Source organism: Electrona antarctica (assembly GCF_951216825.1).
Source record: "Electrona antarctica genome assembly, chromosome: 20".
Lineage (NCBI taxonomy): Eukaryota > Metazoa > Chordata > Actinopteri > Myctophiformes > Myctophidae > Electrona > Electrona antarctica.
In genome coordinates this window covers 38,106,172-38,125,576 of record NC_136801.1, presented here as the reverse complement: position 1 = coordinate 38,125,576, position 19,405 = coordinate 38,106,172, and the positions used below count along the sequence as shown (strand labels likewise).

Below are 19,405 nucleotides of genomic sequence, written 5' to 3'. Positions count from 1 at the left end.
AATAGTATGTATCTTGTGTTTCTTTTGTGTTTGCAGTTATTACCTAAACGCCACAGTCTCTGACTCCTTTGTAATGATCAATGCTATTGTACTAGATCCAAACACGGGCCAGACAAGGCAAATAAGGCTTTATACTGTACACAAGTTTAGTAGAAGTATGTTTGTACGTGTGTGAGTGTGTTATGAGATAATAGTAATAAAATGGCCAAAATCAAGTGATTGTTTACGGGCATTATTGCAACGTCGAGGCTATGTATGTTTGAGTAATATAAATGTTACAATTGGTGTGTGTTAAATCACAGTTACCAGACCTGTTTGTTATAACCCCTTTGCGGAGGGTTTGAATCAGTAATTAAGCAAAGCTATGAAACAGCAAAGTTTTGTTATATCCGTACACTCATGGTGAAATTGAAGTGTCACAGTGACACAGCTACCGGCTTTTCCAAATGAAAAGTTAGCCCCTCTAATCGAAACAATGACTCAATGCAATTTATGGTCCTGGCGGGATTAATCATTGAATAATTATTTCTCTCCCATGTCCGTAAATATATGTACCCCCCGGCTATGGGACGTAATTTGCTATCTCCGGATATATATAGTATACGTACCCCCTTGTATACTCCGTGTATGTAATGGTTGAGCCCCATGGCAGCTCTTAACATTGATCCGGTTGCTATGCAACGCCTCCGTCACCACCAGCTATGGGACATTAAATCTGATCTCCGTTCAAAGGAGGATTTTCAAACCTCCATAAGTCGGAATCCAGGGGAGCTGTCCTTGGTGGATCTTCAGCCATCCAAAGTTCGGATGTCATTTGTGACTTTGTAACCGCGTCGCTCCCGACATGTAAATGTTTCTGGTGACAGGTAAACAGTGTGCGCTAATGGTAATGATAGCAAAGGTTTACATTGAGTGTGTGTATGGGGCTGGCGGGGGGAACAGGATATGCTAACATCTAGCGGCACAGAAATAATTAAAATGGACATAATATATATATACGTTATTGGCTAGGAATGAGTTAAGCCATTTAAGCCTGACCTCAAAATTAAAAAAAAATCTTCTAAATCCTCCAGTTTTCTGAAATAAATATTTTCACGATTTTTCAAAAATAGCAGACCTACAAGCTCGAGCTTGTAGATCTGCTATTTTTCAATAGCTAAATTATAACATAATGTTTAAAACACCAAAAGGGGTTCCCGCCCAAAATGGGTTAAATACTGACCATTCCAGATGGTTCTCGACGAAGGCCGACATGGGGCTGATCTGGACGGTGTAGGTGTCGTTGGCAGAGTACTCAAACAGGCCGTAGTACGGGTTGAAGAGTTCCTGCGACAGCAGGAAGAAGAACTCTCTGGACGGTCCACTGTAGTCTAGTCTGGAGACACAGACACACATACTGAACCACTGTAGTCTAGTCTGGAGACACAGACACACATACTGAAGCACTGTAGTCTAGTCTGGAGACACAGACACACATGGAACACTGTAGTCTAGTCTGGAGACACAGACACACATACTGAACCACTGTAGTCTAGTCTGGAGGCACAGACACACATGGACCACTGTAATCTAGTCTGGAGACACAGACACACATACTGAAGCACTGTAGTCTAGTCTGGAGACACAGACACACATACTGTAGTCTAGTCTGGAGACACAGACACACATACTGTAGTCTAGTCTGGAGACACAGACACACATACTGTAGTCTAGTCTGGAGACACAGACACACATACTGTAGTCTAGTCTGGAGACACAGACACACATACTGTAGTCTAGTCTGGAGACACAGACACACATACTGTAGTCTAGTCTGGAGACACAGACACACATGGACCACTGTAGTCTAGTCTGGAGACACAGACACACATGGACCACTGTAGTCTAGTCTGGAGGCACAGACACACATACTGAACCACTGTAGTCTAGTCTGGAGACACAGACACACATACTGAAGCACTGTAGTCTAGTCTGGAGACACAGACACACATGGACCACTGTAGTCTAGTCTGGAGACACAGACACACATACTGAACCACTGTAGTCTAGTCTGGAGACACAGACACACATACTGAAGCACTGTAGTCTAGTCTGGAGACACAGACACACATGGACCACTGTAGTCTAGTCTGGAGACACAGACACACATGGACCACTGTAGTCTAGTCTGGAGACACAGACACACAGACTGAAGCACTGTAGTCTAGTCTGGAGACACAGACACACATGGTCCACTGTAGTCTAGTCTGGAGGCACAGACACACATGGACCACTGTAGTCTAGTCTGGAGACACAGACACACATGGACCACTGTAGTCTAGTCTGGAGACACAGACACACATACTGAACCACTGTAGTCTAGTCTGGAGACACAGACACACATACTGAACCACTGTAGTCTAGTCTGGAGACACAGACACACATGGACCACTGTAGTCTAGTCTGGAGACACAGACACACATACTGAACCACTGTAGTCTAGTCTGGAGACACAGACACACATGGACCACTGTAGTCTAGTCTGGAGACACAGACACACATACTGAAGCACTGTAGTCTAGTCTGGAGACACAGACACACATACTGAAGCACTGTAGTCTAGTCTGGAGACACAGACACACATACTGAAGCACTGTAGTCTAGTCTGGAGACACAGACACACATACTGAACCACTGTAGTCTAGTCTGGAGACACAGACACACAAACTGAAGCACTGTAGTCTAGTCTGGAGACACAGACACACAGACTGAAGCACTGTAGTCTAGTCTGGAGACACAGACACACAGACTGAAGCACTGTAGTCTAGTCTGGAGACACAGACACACAGACTGAAGCACTGTAGTCTAGTCTGGAGATCAGACATTCCACAATTGGGGGTGGGGAGGAGGGGCGGGGCGATGGGTCGCGAGACATGGCCAAAGCATTTCCGGGGGTCCCCAGCCAAAAACGTTGAAAACATGACTAATGACAAAAAAATAAAAAACATATCTGTTGGGTGAAGTACAACCAATGTGCAAAACGCAGCAGCAAGATGTGTGAGTTGCTGTGACAGGAAGAAGGATGTGAAATGGAACACAACCACCCCTTGGTGTGTACCTACCCTTCCTCCCCCAGGAAGGTGATGTACAGCTTGTTTCTCTGCAGCTCCTTGCGGGAGTAGGCCATCACCTGGTTGAACGTCCCTTCCAGAAGATGCTCCCTCCTGATGAGCAGTCTGCAAAACACACAGCATTATATGGATAACATGCTTAACATATTTTGGGCGGGAACCCCTTTTGGTGTTATCATCATCATCATCATCATCATACTATAATCATCATACTATAATTCAGTCAATGTCAGAAACACTGCCGTATCTCCTCACCGCCTGCACCAATCACTCCCACTTTTCACACAGGCATTGACCATAATAATATGGAGGTCTTAACGAAGCCCTTTTTCCAATTTAACAAATTATAAATTAATAATGAATTTATTAGTGAATTAAAAATGCGAAAACGCACCCAGGGCGCAGTGGCAATATATAGGGGCAATATTATAATTTAGCTATTGAAAAATAGCAGATCTACAAGCTCATAGCGCGCCACCGAGTGGCGCGCTACGAGCTTGTAGGTCTGCTATTTTTGAAAAATCGAAGAACGACTGACACAGAAACAGCTTTTTCAGAAAACTGTCAGGATGTAGAAGACATTTTTAGAATCTGATCTCAGGTCAAAATGGGTTAATATCCCCTCATGTTGTAATGTCTGTGACAAATTTTGACAAAAACGTCCACCAGAAGCCAGCATGGCGATGACTGAATGAGAAGTGTCGTGTTTATCTTCAACATGCTATGGCCCAGGCCATAGCATTTGGCTTAGGGCTGTGAATCTTTGGGTGTCCCACGATTCGATTCGATTCCGATTCTTGGGGTCACGATTCGATTCAAAACGATTCTCTATTCAAAATGATTCTCGATTCAAATACATAGGATTTCATCACAATCTACTCTAGTCTTGAACTGAAGTGACTACAGTAACTTGAAAATGACAGAAGACATGATGTTCACTGTGATTAGGGTAAGCTTACATTTCATATCACAGACACCATGTAGTGAAAACTCCTGTACTGTAACCAGAAAAAAAAAAAAAAAGATTTTTGGAAATTATGAATCGATTTTGAATCGTTCATAACGAAATCACGATTCTAATTCGAATCGCTTTTTTTTGACAACCCTAATTTTGGTTTCCTGACACTTACAGTACTTGATCTTGCCTGGCCCCATGGCCATTAAACACAGACACTTACTTAATCTTGCCTGGCCCATGGCCATTAAACACAGACACTTACTTAATCTTGCCTGGCCCATGGCCATTAAACACAGACACTGACTTGATCTTGCCTGGCCCATGGCCATTAAACACAGACACTTACATGATCTTGCCTGGCCCCTGGGCCTTAAACACAGACACTTACTTAATCTTGCCTGGCCCCTGGGCCTTAAACACAGACACTTACATGATGTTGCCTGGCCCCTGGGCCTTAAACACAGACACTTACATGATCTTGCCTGGCCCCTGGGCCTTAAACACAGACACTTACTTAATCTTGCCTGGCCCCTGGGCCTTAAACACAGACACTTACTTAATCTTGCCTGGCCCCTGGGCCTTAAACACAGACACTTACTTAATCTTGCCTGGCCCCTGGCCTTAAACACAGACACCTACTTGATCTTGCCTGGCCCCTGGCCTTAAACACAGACACTTACTTGATCTTGCCTGGCCTCTGGCCTTAAACACAGACACTTACTTGATCTTGCCTGGCCCCTGGGCCTTAAACACAGACACCTACTTGATCTTGCCTGGCCCCTGGCCTTAAACACAGACACTGACTTGATCTTGCCTGGCCCCTGGCCTTAAACACAGACACCTACTTGATCTTGCCTGGCCCCTGGCCTTAAACACAGACACTTACTTGATCTTGCCTGGCCCCTGGCCTTAAACACAGACACCTACTTGATCTTGCCTGGCCCCTGGCCTTAAACACAGACACCTACTTGATCTTGCCTGGCCCCTGGCCTTAAACACAGACACTTACTTGATCTTGCCTGGCCCCTGGCCTTAAACACAGACACCTACTTGATCTTGCCTGGCCCCTGGCCTTAAACACAGACACTTACTTGATCTTGCCTGGCCCCTGGCCTTAAACACAGACACCTACTTGATCTTGCCTGGCCCCTGGCCTTAAACACAGACACTTACTTGATCTTGCCTGGCCCCTGGCCTTAAACACAGACACCTACTTGATCTTGCCTGGCCCCTGGCCTTAAACACAGACACTTACTTGATCTTGCCTGGCCCCTGGCCGTAGCCTTTGGCTTCCAGTTTCCTGTAGAAGTTCCGTAGTTTGGCTTCGAAGTCTCTGCGGTACGGAGCTGGAGCCCTGGCCCTCTGCAGCCCTGCAGCACACAATGCGCGCGCACGCACGCACACACACACACACACACACACACACACACACACACACACACACACACACACACACACACACACACACACACACACACACACACACACACACACACACACACACACACACACACACACACACACACACACACACACACACACACACACACACACACACACACACACACAGTGGCCTGGTTCAAATTCCCAGTGGGCTCATTAGGACAATAGCGGTTCCTTAGCAGCACAGCAGGATCTCTAGCAAAGTGATGATTACTGTAATAGACTGCGTGCGTGCGTGCGTGCGTGCGTGCGTGCGTGCGGTTTCACAGAGAGACAGGCCACAGGGAAAAGCTCCAATCTTACAGTAAACTAGTTGGATCATGGATGCGTGCGTGCGTGCGTGCGTGCGTGCGTGCGTGCGTGCGTGCGTGCGGTTTCACAGAGAGACAGGCCACAGGGAAAAGCTCCAATCTTACAGTAAACTAGTTGGATCATGGATGCAACCACTAATTCATTCATTAGAGTAGTTGACTTCATTATTCAGACTGAAAGCCCTTCCCACGGCTGCCGCTTTTGGGATGGAGGCGGCAGTGTTCGGCAATTGGTTCATACCAACCAATCACAATTGTAGTAACGGAGGTGACGTTGTACATTTTTGTATACAATTTTTAATTCCAGATTTTACTGGCGGGCGGATTAACCTACCAGGGGAGTTATGTGGCGAGGAGGCGGGGTCTAGAACATGACTGGCGGGCGGATTGACCTACGAGGGGAGTTCTGTGGCGAGGAGGCGGGGTTTAACCCATTTTGGGCGGGAACCCCTTTTGGTGTTTTAAACATTCTGTTATAATTTAGCTATTGAAAAATAGCAGATCTACAAGCTCGTAGCGCGCCACTGAGTGGCGCGCTACGAGCTTGTAGGTCTGCTATTTTTGAAAAATCGTGAAAATATTTATTTCAGAAAACTGGAGGATTTAGAAGATTTTTTTTTAATTTCGAGGTTAGGCCTAAATGGGTTTAGAACATGACTGGCGGGCGGAGGAACCTACCAGGGGAGTTCTGTGGCGAGGAGGCGGGGTTTAGAACATGACTGGCGGGCGGATTAACCTACCAGGGGAGTTCTGTGGTGAGGAGGCGGGGTTTAGAACATGACTGGCGGGCGGATTAACCTACCAGGGGAGTTCTGTGGCGAGGAGGCAGGGTTTAGAACATGACTGGCGGGCGGAGGAACCTAACAGGGGAGTTCTGTGGTGAGGAGGCGGGGTTTAGAACATGACTGGCGGGCGGATTAACCTACCAGGGGAGTTCTGTGGCGAGGAGGCGGGCGAGCAGCGAGGAGAGAATCCGTAGCCGGGGTGGGTGGGGATGTAGGACATGATCTCCTCTTCAAACATACTGCAGAGAACAGAGAACACACAGAGAGAGCATCTGGTCAGTTCCCCGCAGCCGTTTCACGAACGAATCGCACAGTTTCACGAACGAATCGCACAGTTTCACGAACGAATCGCAGTTTCATGAATGAATCGCACAGTTTCACGAACGAATCGCAGAGTTTCATACTTTGTCGTATGACAAGCGTATAAAAGTATAGTGGAAATAGTCGCGGAAATAGCCGATCTACGAACCGATCACCAGCTTGTGGATTGACTTCGTCTGTTTTTGCTACATTCGGGGAAAATCGAGGAGTTTTGCCTATAATGACACGCTGAAAAAAAAAATCTTGTCAGTTCACTTTCATGACCTTTTTGGTCATTTCATGGTCTACTCAGGCTTTTGTGAGCACCCCCCAAGCAGTGTTTCAGTCACTCAATTCAGTATTTAGATGTTTGATATTAATTTTATACAAACCCACGTTGCAACTTCAATCTCCATTTTAACCACGTTGAGATTCAACGAAAACACCCCCGTCCTTTTTTCTGGTGACTGACACTGCCCTCCTGATACGTGAGGTGCCCGCGTGTTTTTTCAATAAAAATGTTGCATTCATTAACCCATTCTGGGCAGGAACCCCTTTTTGTGTTTTAACCCATTTAGGCCTGACGTCGAAATAAAAAAAACGTTCGCTCTGAAAGAATATATACCTATTCAAAGATTTGTGCATCATTTTCACGATATTTCAAAAATAGCAGACCTACAAGCTCGTAGCGCGGCACCGAGTGCCACGCTACGAGCTTGTAGATCTGTTATTTTAGAAAAATCGTGAAAGAACGGTTTTAACTTAAATCTTTGCTTCTGGGGGGGGGGGGGGGGGGGGGGGGGTCCCTGGAACAGCATATTTTCAGATGGGGGTCGGCGGCCTTGACATGAAAAAGGTTGAGCACCACTGACATAGAAACATGGGTTTTTTCAGAAAACTTTCAGGATTTAGAAGACATTTTTGTAGAATCTGGTGTCAGGCGGCAGGCCTAAATGGGTTAAAGCACTTTGATTGCCATCTAGTGTTCTTTCTAGATACCGCAGGCTGCCATTCAAAACCTTTTTCTGGCCATGCACGTAGGGGTCAGAGGGAGGGGTCAGAGGGAGGGGTCAGAGGGAGGGGTCAGAGGGAGGGGTCAGATGGAGGGGTCAGAGGGAGGGGTCAGAGGGAGGGGTCAGAGGCTGAGCTGCAGCTTGTTTTAGCAGCCGGCGACCATGTTTATCTTTCGCCAGAAACGGTAGTGTTGTTTTCGTCGACTAAAACTAAGACCAAAAATGTTCATCGACTACCTTTTTTCACTGGCGACTAAAACTAAATGGAAACTAAATGAAAACTAAGCTATGGTGACAAAAGATAAGACTAAATATAATATTAACCGTTTCGTCGTCAAGTCATTTTACACTTGGTTTCATGCTGAAAATAGCAGATCTACAAGCTCACAACGCGTCGCAGCGCGGCGCGTTGTGAGCTTGTAGATCTGCTATTTTCAGCAAGTGTAAAATCAGTCATTACGACGGCATCAAAATACATTTTAGTCAGCGGTCCAGGCACCTTGGTGCCTGGACCGCTGCCAGACTGGTAATCCAGTCTGGCAGTGTGCCGCGGGTTCGACTCCCGATCCCGACGGCCTTTACTGCATGTCTTCCCCCCCATCTCTCTCCCCCATTTCCTGTCAGCCTACTGTCTGTCCCTCCATAAAATATATAAAATAATGGCGAAGGCCACAAAAAAACATTAAAAAAAATATATATATATAATATATACATTTTAGTCGACTAAATCAACTGTAGATCTAGTCGACTAAAATCTTATGATATTTAGTCGACAAAAACTAGACTAACACTAACACATTCCAGGTGACTAAAATATGACTACAACTAAATTAAGTTTCATTCCAAAGACTATGACTAAACAAAAATAGGAATTAGCTGCCAAAAAGGGAACCCCTTTTGGTGTTAGCATTATGTTGTGCTTTAGCTATTGAAAAATAGCAGATCTACAAGCTCATAGCGCGCCACAGAGTGGCCACTACGAGCTTGTAGGTCTGCTATTTAAAAAAAATCGAAGAACGATTGGTCAAAATGGGTTAATATAAAGCTTATAACCCGCGATATCGCGGGTTTGGCATCCTACGGGTATAAATTATAACACGCGATATCGCAGGTGTGGCTCAAGGGAGTTAAAAACTAAGAACAATAAGAAAAAAGCATCAGTAGCCTGAGCATCAGGGAAAGACATTATTAAAAAAATACTAGTTAGTTTAATCGTCAGGGTTTTTAAGAATTCTGGAATTTGTTCTGTAAATGGTTGATGATATTATGCATTGGATTTGTATGTGATCTTGTTGAAGGGATGGAATGGAACATTCATCTACAATATAAGGTATTACATTACATATACACCTTGGGTGGAAACCTCTAGCAACTAGTCGACTATTCAACTAATCAAAATCAACACTAACTAAGCTGTGTTTGTTGGATCAACCAAAGTCTTTATCCCATTTTGGGCGGGAACCCCTTTTGGTGTTTGCATTATGTTATGCTTTAGCTATTGAAAAATAGCAGATCTACAAGCTCATAGCGCGCCACCGAGTGGCGCGCTACGAGCTTGTAGGTCTGCTATTTTTGAAAAATCAAAGAACGACTGACATAGAAACATAGCTTTTTCAGAAAACTGTCAGGATGTAGAAGACATTTTTAGAATCTGATCTCAGGTCAAAATGGGTTATAGGAATGGAACTTCCGGGCCTTCCGTGGTTGTTTTGGCACATACTGGGCAGGTGTTTCTTTTTTACCTGAAAATACCACCCCAAGCCGGTGGTATTTTACCTTAACAGGATGACCAGGTCTGCGTCACAAGAGAGCTTCTCAACCCCCCGCGTTCCCTCCGTACGAATGTACTGGATTTTCTCCCTGATGACGACAACAGACAGACAGACAGACAGACAGATAGACAGACAGACAAGACAAATGCGTTGCAGCACAGGACAGTGGAGAATGACAGCGTAAGAGAGGGGTGGAGGTTGACGATATGGCATTATGGCCGAATCGACAATAGTGACTAATGTTACATGGATGTGTTACCGAACGATTAATTTCTTGACTCGTCTTTATAGTGGTACATAGCTGTTGTTTGGACATGGGAGGGCATGGAGGCATGGGAGGGTACATAGCTATGGAGTGGACATGGGAGGGTACATAGCTATGGAGTGGACATGGGAGGGTACATAGCTGTGGAGTGGACATGGGAGGGTACATAGCTATGGAGGAGTGGACATGGGAGGGTACATAGCTATGGAGTGGACATGGGAGGGTACATAGCTATGGAGGAGTGGACATGGGAGGGTACATAGCTATGGAGTGGACATGGGAGGGTACATAGCTATGGAGGAGTGGACATGGGAGGGTACATAGCTATGGAGTGGACATGGGAGGGTACATAGCTATGGAGTGGACATGGGAGGGTACATAGCTATGGAGGAGTGGACATGGGAGGGTACATAGCTATGGAGGAGTGGACATGGGAGGGTACATAGTTATGGAGTGGACATGGGAGGGTACATAGCTATGGAGTGGACATGGGAGGGTACATAGCTATGGAGGAGTGGACATGGGAGGGTACATAGTTATGGAGTGGACATGGGAGGGTACATAGCTATGGAGTGGACATGGGAGGGTACATAGCTATGGAGTGGACATGGGAGGGTACATAGCTATGGAGTGGACATGGGAGGGTACATAGCTATGGAGTGGACATGGGAGGGTACATAGCTATGGAGGAGTGGACATGGGAGGGTACATAGCTATGGAGTGGACATGGGAGGGTACATAGCTATGGAGTGGACATGGGAGGGTACATAGCTGTGGAGGAGTGGACATGGGAGGGTACATAGCTGTGGAGGAGTGGACATGGGAGGGTACATAGCTATGGAGTGGACATGGGAGGGTACATAGCTGTGGAGGAGTGGACATGGGAGGGTACATAGCTGTGGAGGAGTGGACATGGGAGGGTACATAGCTATGGAGTGGACATGGGAGTGTACATAGCTATGGAGGAGTGGACATGGGAGGGTACATAGCTATGGAGTGGACATGGGAGGGTACATAGCTATGGAGTGGACATGGGAGGGTACATAGCTATGGAGGAGTGGACATGGGAGGGTACATAGCTATGGAGGAGTGGACATGGGAGGGTACATAGCTATGGAGTGGACATGGGAGGGTACATAGCTATGGAGTGGAAATGGGAGGGTACATAGCTATGGAGTGGACATGGGAGGGTACATAGCTGTGGAGGAGTGGACATGGGAGGGTACATAGCTGTGGAGGAGTGGACATGGGAGGGTACATACAGTAGCTGTTGTTTGGACATGGGAGGGTACATAGTTGTTGTTTGGACATGGGAGGGTACATAGCTATGGAGTGGACATGGGAGGGTACATAGCTGTGGAGTGGACATGGGAGAGGGTACATAGCTGTGGAGGAGTGGACATGGGAGGGCATGGACATATGGACGGAATGAGAATGTCTACCTCAGCGTGTGGTTTCTTGCGAGGCTGGGCTGTCTCTCCTGAAGCATGTCGAAGATGTTTGGCTGTCGAAGGAAAGCCACGATCTTGTCGTTGTAAGCTGTGAACGAGCGAGAGAGAGAGAGAGAGAGAGAGAGAGAGAGAGAGAGAGAGAGAGAGAGAGAGAGAGAGAGAGAGAGAGAAATAGATATTCTCTCTACATCACCAATCCCATTCTGAATGACACTGGCCAGTATGGGTAACTGCATCGAAAAATTGAAAAAAAGACTAAGGTTTTTCAAAAGACTAAGATTGTTTTTTTACGTTGGGATACACCGTCCAGGACAGGCTTCAGACGCGCCTCCCCCCAGGAGACTTGGCTCAGATCTGAACCCATTTGATTTGGCGTTATAGGAACCCGTTGTGACCGCATGCCCTCGCTGACGTGGACCCCAGACCGGGGTTCGAACCCACAACCTTCCGCATGAAAGGCGCATGTGCTCAGCCTCTAACCCATTTTGGGCGGGAACCCCTTTTGGTGTTAGCATTATGCTATGCTTTAGCTATTGAAAAATAGCAGATCTACAAGCTCATAGCGCGCCACCGAGTGGCGCGCTATGAGCTTGTAGGTCTGCTATTTTTGAAAAATCGAACGACTGACATAGAAACATAGCTTTTTCAGAAAACTGTCAGGATGTAGAAGACATTTTTAGAATCTGATCTCAGGTCAAAATGGGCTAACCACTACACTAGGACGGCCCCTCAAGACCAAATCAAAATGTGACAGTTTCTGACCGCTAAGTCGTTGAATTGTTTTTTAAATTTTGTTTTTTTCATGTCATGTGAAAGCAGGGAATCATAGCTTCAAATTGACATATTGGTTGTTCAGTTTGACGCACCAGTTTTGGAGATATGGCTTACAGTATACAGAGTAATGTCTTGCAGAAAACAGCGAGTTGAGAAAACAGGCTTGAAAGGTTCACTTCTGTGGTCTCTGACATTACACCTAGCTACATGTTTAAGCATTTATTTCATATTTACATGTCGATTTCAGCTCTGCCACTTATTTCAGACATGTTCTCATATGTGACCAGATTTGACTGAGAGACTGCCATCGCGCACATTCCAGCTTTTCACCAGAGGAGAAAAAGTGGGAGGGTACATAGCTATGGAGTGGACATGGGAGGGTACATAGCTATGGAGTGGACATGGGAGGGTACATAGCTATGGAGGAGTGGACATGGGAGGGTACATAGCAATGGAGTGGACATGGGAGGGTACATAGCTATGGAGTGGACAAGGGAGGGTACATAGCAATGGAGTGGACATGGGAGGGTACATAGCTATGGAGGAGTGGACATGGGAGGGTACATAGCTATGGAGTGGACATGGGAGGGTACATAGCTATGGAGTGGACAAGGGAGGGTACATAGCAATGGAGTGGACATGGGAGGGTACATAGCTGTGGAGTGGACATGGGAGGGTACAGTGGGGTCCCATATCTTTCTTCCTCAGTCTCAAAGCTACATGTTTAAGCATTTATTTCATATTTACATGTCGATTTCAGCTCTGCCACTTATTTCAGACATGTTCTCATATGTGACCAGATTTGACTGAGAGACTGCCATCGCGCACATTCCAGCTTTTCACCAGAGGAGAAAAAGTTTTTTTTTTTTTTTTTTTTTTAAATTAGTTAATAGCACAGGCAGACTCTTCACATACTAGAGCATGTCTGAAATAAGTGTCAGAGCTGATATCGACATGTAAATATAAAATAAATGCTTAAACATGTAGCTAGGTGTAATGTTAGAGACCACAGAAGTGAACCTTTCAAGCCTGTTTTCTCAACTCGCTGTTTCCCTGCTTTCATATGATATGAAAAAACGAAAATTCAAAAAAATCCAATGGCAGTCCCTCAGTCAAATTTAGTCACATATGTTAGTCTTGCCGCCATGACTGCCTCTGTATCAAAAAGAGTCACATATTCAGAAAATAATGACCACTGCCGTACAGTGTGAAGGAGTGCGAGTGAGTATATACTCACATGGCGTGGCCGTTGGCAGGGCGTCAGGCTGGTACTGACTGCGTATGGCCGCTACCAGGCCGTTGGCAGGTCTGGACATCAGGGACATGCCTCGACTCCTGGACACGTCGGACGCCTACAAGAGATTATATAATATGTCAGACAGAATGTTCCCTGTTTCCTCTGTTCATCCCGTTTGGTAAAGATTTACAGGAGAAACTCAGAGAAAGCTAAAAGAATATATTAAACCACAGATGGTTGAAGCTCATGCCCGCACACGCACGCACATGTACACACACACAGTTAACCAACCGATTCCGTGCCACCATTGACTCCATCCAGCGCTCTGTCAGTGCCTTTAGGTCCTTTTAATCCATTTTGGGCGGGAACCCTTTTTGGTGTTAGCATTATGTTATGCTTTAGCTATTGAAAAATAGCAGATCTGGGTCTGCTACTTTTGAAAAATCGAAGAACGACTGACATAGAAACATGGCTTTTTCAGAAAACTGTCAGGATGTAGAAGACATTTTTAGAATCTGATCTCAGGTCAAAATGGGTTGGGTGATATAGAGCGTCGCAGTCCCGCCCCCTTTCAAGTTTGTAAAACGATATAAAACTTTCCAGCGTCTACATTGCGGTTATGTTATAATTATGCATGCCGTATAATACACAAGACCAGGTAAACCGCTCCGGATTCCAGAGAAAGCTGTAGTACACATGCCGGGCCTGTAGATGGCCACCCAAAAAAAGAGAAAAAGCTGTAGTAGGCTATAATAGGCCTATCTCACAGCCCGCTTTCCACGCCCACTTCCGGTAAATAGTGGTGTCTTTAACATTAGCATTTACACGTTTTTTTCTCTGGAGAATCTAAGTACATTTTCTAATGTAAAAATGTGACAGACCAATATTATTATGAAGCAAACAAGATGGTAAATCAGCTCGAACAGATAGAACAAACCTTACCTTGAGAAAACAAAAGTTGTAGACTTCTTAAATTACCTCTGTTAACATGTAGCGTCTATGGAGTGACGTCACGCTATCACCACTAACCCCGAAAGGGGGCGTATTAAGGGGGGGCGGGGAAATTCTGTGAGATAGGCTTATTATGCATGGCCTGTAAAATGCATGTGAATGCATACTCAACTGTAGCTGACGTGTTTCTTTCTTTTCATTACTCATTACAATTGTAATGATTTTACATATAGGCCTACTAATATTCTCATAACTACCCTCTTCTGCAAGAAGTAGCCTATAGGCTACAGAGTATACATAAGCATGAGATTCATAGTTTGCAGATATTAAAGCTCACAACGAGGGGCGGCATGACGCATTGTGAATTTATGAGTTTGACTTTGAGAGATTATATTCAGAATACGCAGAATACGTCCTCGTCTGGATGACGATGACGTATGATGATGATGAGCCACTCCCGCCCCACTCCCGTGTGTGTGTGTGTGTGTGTGTGTGTGTGTGTGTGTGTGTGTGTGTGTGTGTGTGTGTGTGTGTGTGTGTGTGTGTGTGTGTGTGTGTGTGTGTGTGTGTGTGTGTGCGTGCGTGTGCGTGCGTGTGTGTGTGTGTGTGTTAGGGCATTAAGCAACTAGTCGACTAGTTTACTGGTCGACTAGTCGACCTTGCTGGTACTACTACTAGTTGACTAGTTGATAAAAAAAAATGTGTAGGCCTCAAGATCAGGTAGATTATAGTTATAGTCACCAATGTACACAGTTTTTAAATGTACACATATTTTTTTTTTTTACATAATAGGTGGTTCAACAACTAGTCGACTAGTAAACTAGGCAACTAGTCAACTGGTAAAAATGACTAGAAGTGAATGCCCTAGTGTGTGTGTGTGTGTGTGTGTGTGTGTGTGTGTGTGTGTGTGTGTGTGCGTGCGTGCGTGCGTGCGTGCGTGCGTGCGTGTACCTCTCCAGCGCTGTAGCTGCGTAGCCTCTGGAGGTGCTGTCTGTGTGTGAGGTGGTTGGGGAGCCGTCCGTTCTGCAGGGGGATGCGGGGGTCGATGAAGGTCGTCGCCCGGCTGTTGTGGTCCACGAAGAACGACTGTGACGGGCGGATGGACGGACGGACGGACGCAGGGAAGGAGGAAGGAGGAAGGAAACAAGGGAAGACGGAGAAGAACAAAATCACACCTGTGTGAAGTGAGGGCCGCTAATATATAAAGTCTAACTCATGTTGATTAGCCCATATATTCAAAGATTTGTGCCGCATTTTTACGATTTTTCTAAAATAGCAGATCTACAAGCTCGTAGCGCGCCACTCGGTGGCGCGCTAAGAGCTTGTAGATCTGCTATTTTTCAATAGCTAAGGTATAACATAATGCTTAGTTAAAAACACCAAAAGGGGTTCCCGTCCAGAATGGGTTAGGTGATGTAATGGTGATGTGAAACAAACGTTGCCAACGCAAACATTAAATGCAATTAACAATAAAGAGACAATATGACGTAATGAGGCACAAAATGACATACATATTTCCTTCATTGTCAATGGCGTTTATAAAACAAACATTGAACTAAAGACAAACGTTAAACCTGTATATAGGAGGGGCTAGCGCCCCGCAAAAGAGTGAACGAATCGATGGTCGCGGACGTTCAGGCAGGCACGGAAACCAGGGTCTTTATGGTCACCTCACTCTGTCGCTGTATTGACGCATTGTGAGCTTGTAGATCTGCTATTTTTAAAAGACTAGAGCAGAGACTATGCAGACGTCAGAATGATGTCAGAACAGGCCAGCTCCACATATGGACCCTGGGCAGGGGCCCCATCTAGAGCCCGGGGAGAGGCCTTTTTGGGGCGGTTCTGGACAACCGTGGGTCCGACCGACTCGACACCGGGCACCGCACTCCCTGTGGGGGTGTGGAACGCATGTGTCGAATTTGAAGTCGGTGGGGAAAACGGTTCTCGAGTTACGTGCAGGATTACCTCGTGCATGCGTTCATGGTTTCCGTTTCAGAGAGTATTTATTTAAAGACCAACTCGGCTCATGACAAATCATGACACATCTTTTGAGCCAAACAAATACTTTGACAGAAGTGAAACTGTCCGAGGCTTTAAAGGTTTTTAAACAAATACTTTGACTCTGATTAATTCTTTTTTTTATCCCACGATTTTGTAACCCATTTTTCACCCCTGTGTCAATTATCTAATGTGATCCTGGGCTCTACACACCCTCCGCCAACCTAGTCCCGATATATGGGGGACATGGGGAGAGCAACAGACTTGAACTCATGCTTCCTTCATGCCTGAGTGTCCAAGTTGCTCCTTTACACCTGACAGGGGGGAGTTTCCCTGGTTGGACGTAGCGCGTGGAAGGAACACGTTATTCCAACCAGTTCCTTTCCCCTCCATCAGTTCCTTTCCCCGCCATCAGGCGCCCCGGCTGGCCAGGGGGAGGCAGTTTAGAGACCAGGATTACTGCATGTTTTTTGTGAGGGTACCTACCCTAGGGGACACCGGGAGAACATGCAAACTCCACACAGAAAGGCCCTTTCGCCAACCCCGCCTCGGGTATGGGCACTGATGACGTGGAGGAGGAGACACGCTGCCAGCACCCACAGCGCCCACAGTGTCCCCAGCGGGAACTGAACCCAGGACCTTCTAGCTGTGAGGCGACAGCACTACCAACTGTGCCACCGTGACCACTCTGATACACCTTGCCCTATGGGTCTGTCTTGAGCTCCCAGACGCGGGGCAGCTCCATATATGGTTCCTACCTTTCCCTGAGGGTCCGTCTTGAGCTCCCAGCCACGGGGCAGCTCAGTCTGGATGTCGGCAAACTTGTTGAGGAAGAGCACCAGGTCGCGGTTGTGCTGGTAGCGCTCAAAGTTCCGGGCGTCGCGACGCACCTTCAGGATCATGTGCTTCACACACGTGCTGCTGGTGAACAGGCGATACGCTGCCTGAGAGAGAGAGAGAGAGAGAGAGAGAGAGAGAGAGAGAGAGAGAGAGAGAGAGAGAGAGAGAGAGAGAGAGAGAGAGAGAGAGAGGGAGAGAGGGAGGGAGGGAGAGAGGGAGACAGATACTCACACAGGTGCACAACCCATTCATTCATTGAAAATAGCATATCTGCTACAATTAAAAAGGGAAGCAGGGGGACTGGGCCTCCCCTGTCTGTTTGACTATTATTGTGCCGCTCAATTGAGGACCCTTGCATGCCTTCATATTCGGCAAGATGGAAAGATATTGAGGTGGCATGGGCTCAGGGGATACCACTAGCCGCCATAATTGGGGATGATAGGTTAATAAATAATATGAAAGATAGAAATAACCCCTGGATTAATACAGCATTAAAGATTTGGCAAGAAACATTGAAAAAACGTGACCTTAAAAATGGGGCCAAAATGCTGAGATGGTGTGCGTACGACACAGAATTTATTCCAAACAGAACTGACTGTCGATTTAGGAGATGGATCTCTAAAGGCATAACCAACTATTACACTTTTGTACACAAGGGGGCACTCAAGAGCTTTGAATCTGTTCAGAAGAAACATGTGAAAAAAGTGATTTTTATAGATTCTTACAGCTCCGGCATTACATGAACCAGACATTGAGTGGTGCCTTATTTTTGGAGGCTTCAGACCTCATGAGGGTGTTTTTGTCAGCAGGAGACTCTCCTACATGCAGTAGGATTATCTCTAGACTGTATAATGGTCTCCAGCAGAACACGACTGAAAATACGATATATGTAAAAGAAAAATGGGAAAGAGAAGGGAATTTCACTATAACTGAAGAAGAATGGGAGAAAACTTGCAAATCGCTATGGGAGTCAACATGTTCAAATATGTGGAGAGAATTTAATTGGAAAAATCATATACGGTATTTTATAACACCCCTGCAAAAAAGATACAGAGGTACAGGAGTAGACTGCTGGAGATCATGCAATCAAAATGCAGCGAACCATTTTCACGTGTTTTGGGAATGCCCAGTTCTAGATACATATTGGAAGGAAATTCATGATCATTTAGAAGCGGTGTTTGGGATCGACATCCCCTTCCATTTTGATACCTTATACCTAGGAAACCTCCAATATGACCTATTTGATAGTAACGATAAAAAAATTATTCTGACCCTCCTGGTGGCTAGCAAGAAGGCTATCACTAGGAGGTGGATGCAACCAAAACCATCCACGGTAGAAGAATGGATCGAGATAACTCATGATATATACAAGATGGAAAAACTGACATACTCACTCAGATCTCAGGAAGAAAAGTTCTTCTGGATCTGGACTAAATGGACTGAATATATCGCACCTGTCCGATCAGACTTTTGCTGAATAAGGGAAAACAAAGTATTGTGTTGCTATCGCTCGTCCTATACCTCTCTTTTATTTTTATGTTTTATTCTCTTTTCCTTTATTTTTATTGTAACTTGCTGAATGTATGACCCTGTACTTGTTTTCAAATAAGTGTAATGTAGGTTTGTGAAAGCGTCTCCTTTCCCCCTTTTCCCTTCAGAGCTGCCCAGATGTTCGTCTTTTTTGTTTTTTCTTGTTTGATCATTTTTTTTGTTCCAAAAAAAAGAAAAAGAAAATGTAACTTTGGTCACCATTGAGAACATGGGAAATATACCTTTATATATATATATATGATTGTAATGCACTTCATCTCATGATGTAGTTGTTCATTATGCTTGTACACGATGACCAAAATAAAAACATAATTTAAAAAAAAAGAAAATAGCATATCTGCAATAAGGTAGATCTGCATTTTGCGTGCATGCTTGCGATCCGTGCGTGCATGCGTGTGTGTGTGTGTGCGTGCATGTGTGTGCGTGTCATTCCAGTGCTCACATAGTTAGCGTGTAGCACGGTGAAGAACTCTGGGTGTGTGACGAACTTGACAGCGGGTGATTGGAGGAGCATGGTGATCTTCTGCTGATTGACAGGCGAGGAGGGACCGCCCTCTCGCCGTGGCTCTGCGAGAGGGCACGAGAGGGGGAAACGAAAACAACAAAAACTAAATAAACATACAGTATATCGGTGTCATTATCGGCT

At 45.7% G+C, this 19,405-nt stretch overlaps 1 protein-coding gene across 1 annotated transcript in view; it reads right to left on the bottom strand.

Annotated features, from left to right (window-relative positions):
* Positions 1-19,405, bottom strand: part of LOC306913309 (E3 ubiquitin-protein ligase HECW1-like) — a gene marked incomplete at both ends in the record, with an annotated part of 139,982 nt that overhangs the window by 15,592 nt on the left and 104,985 nt on the right. Inside the window, 10 exon segments of the mRNA XM_079489898.1 lie at positions 1,223-1,375; positions 3,102-3,215; positions 5,324-5,438; positions 6,749-6,846; positions 9,697-9,780; positions 11,400-11,496; positions 13,420-13,534; positions 15,322-15,456; positions 17,127-17,312; positions 19,202-19,326. Of these exon segments, the coding sequence (XP_079346024.1) occupies positions 1,223-1,375; positions 3,102-3,215; positions 5,324-5,438; positions 6,749-6,846; positions 9,697-9,780; positions 11,400-11,496; positions 13,420-13,534; positions 15,322-15,456; positions 17,127-17,312; positions 19,202-19,326 (1,222 nt within the window).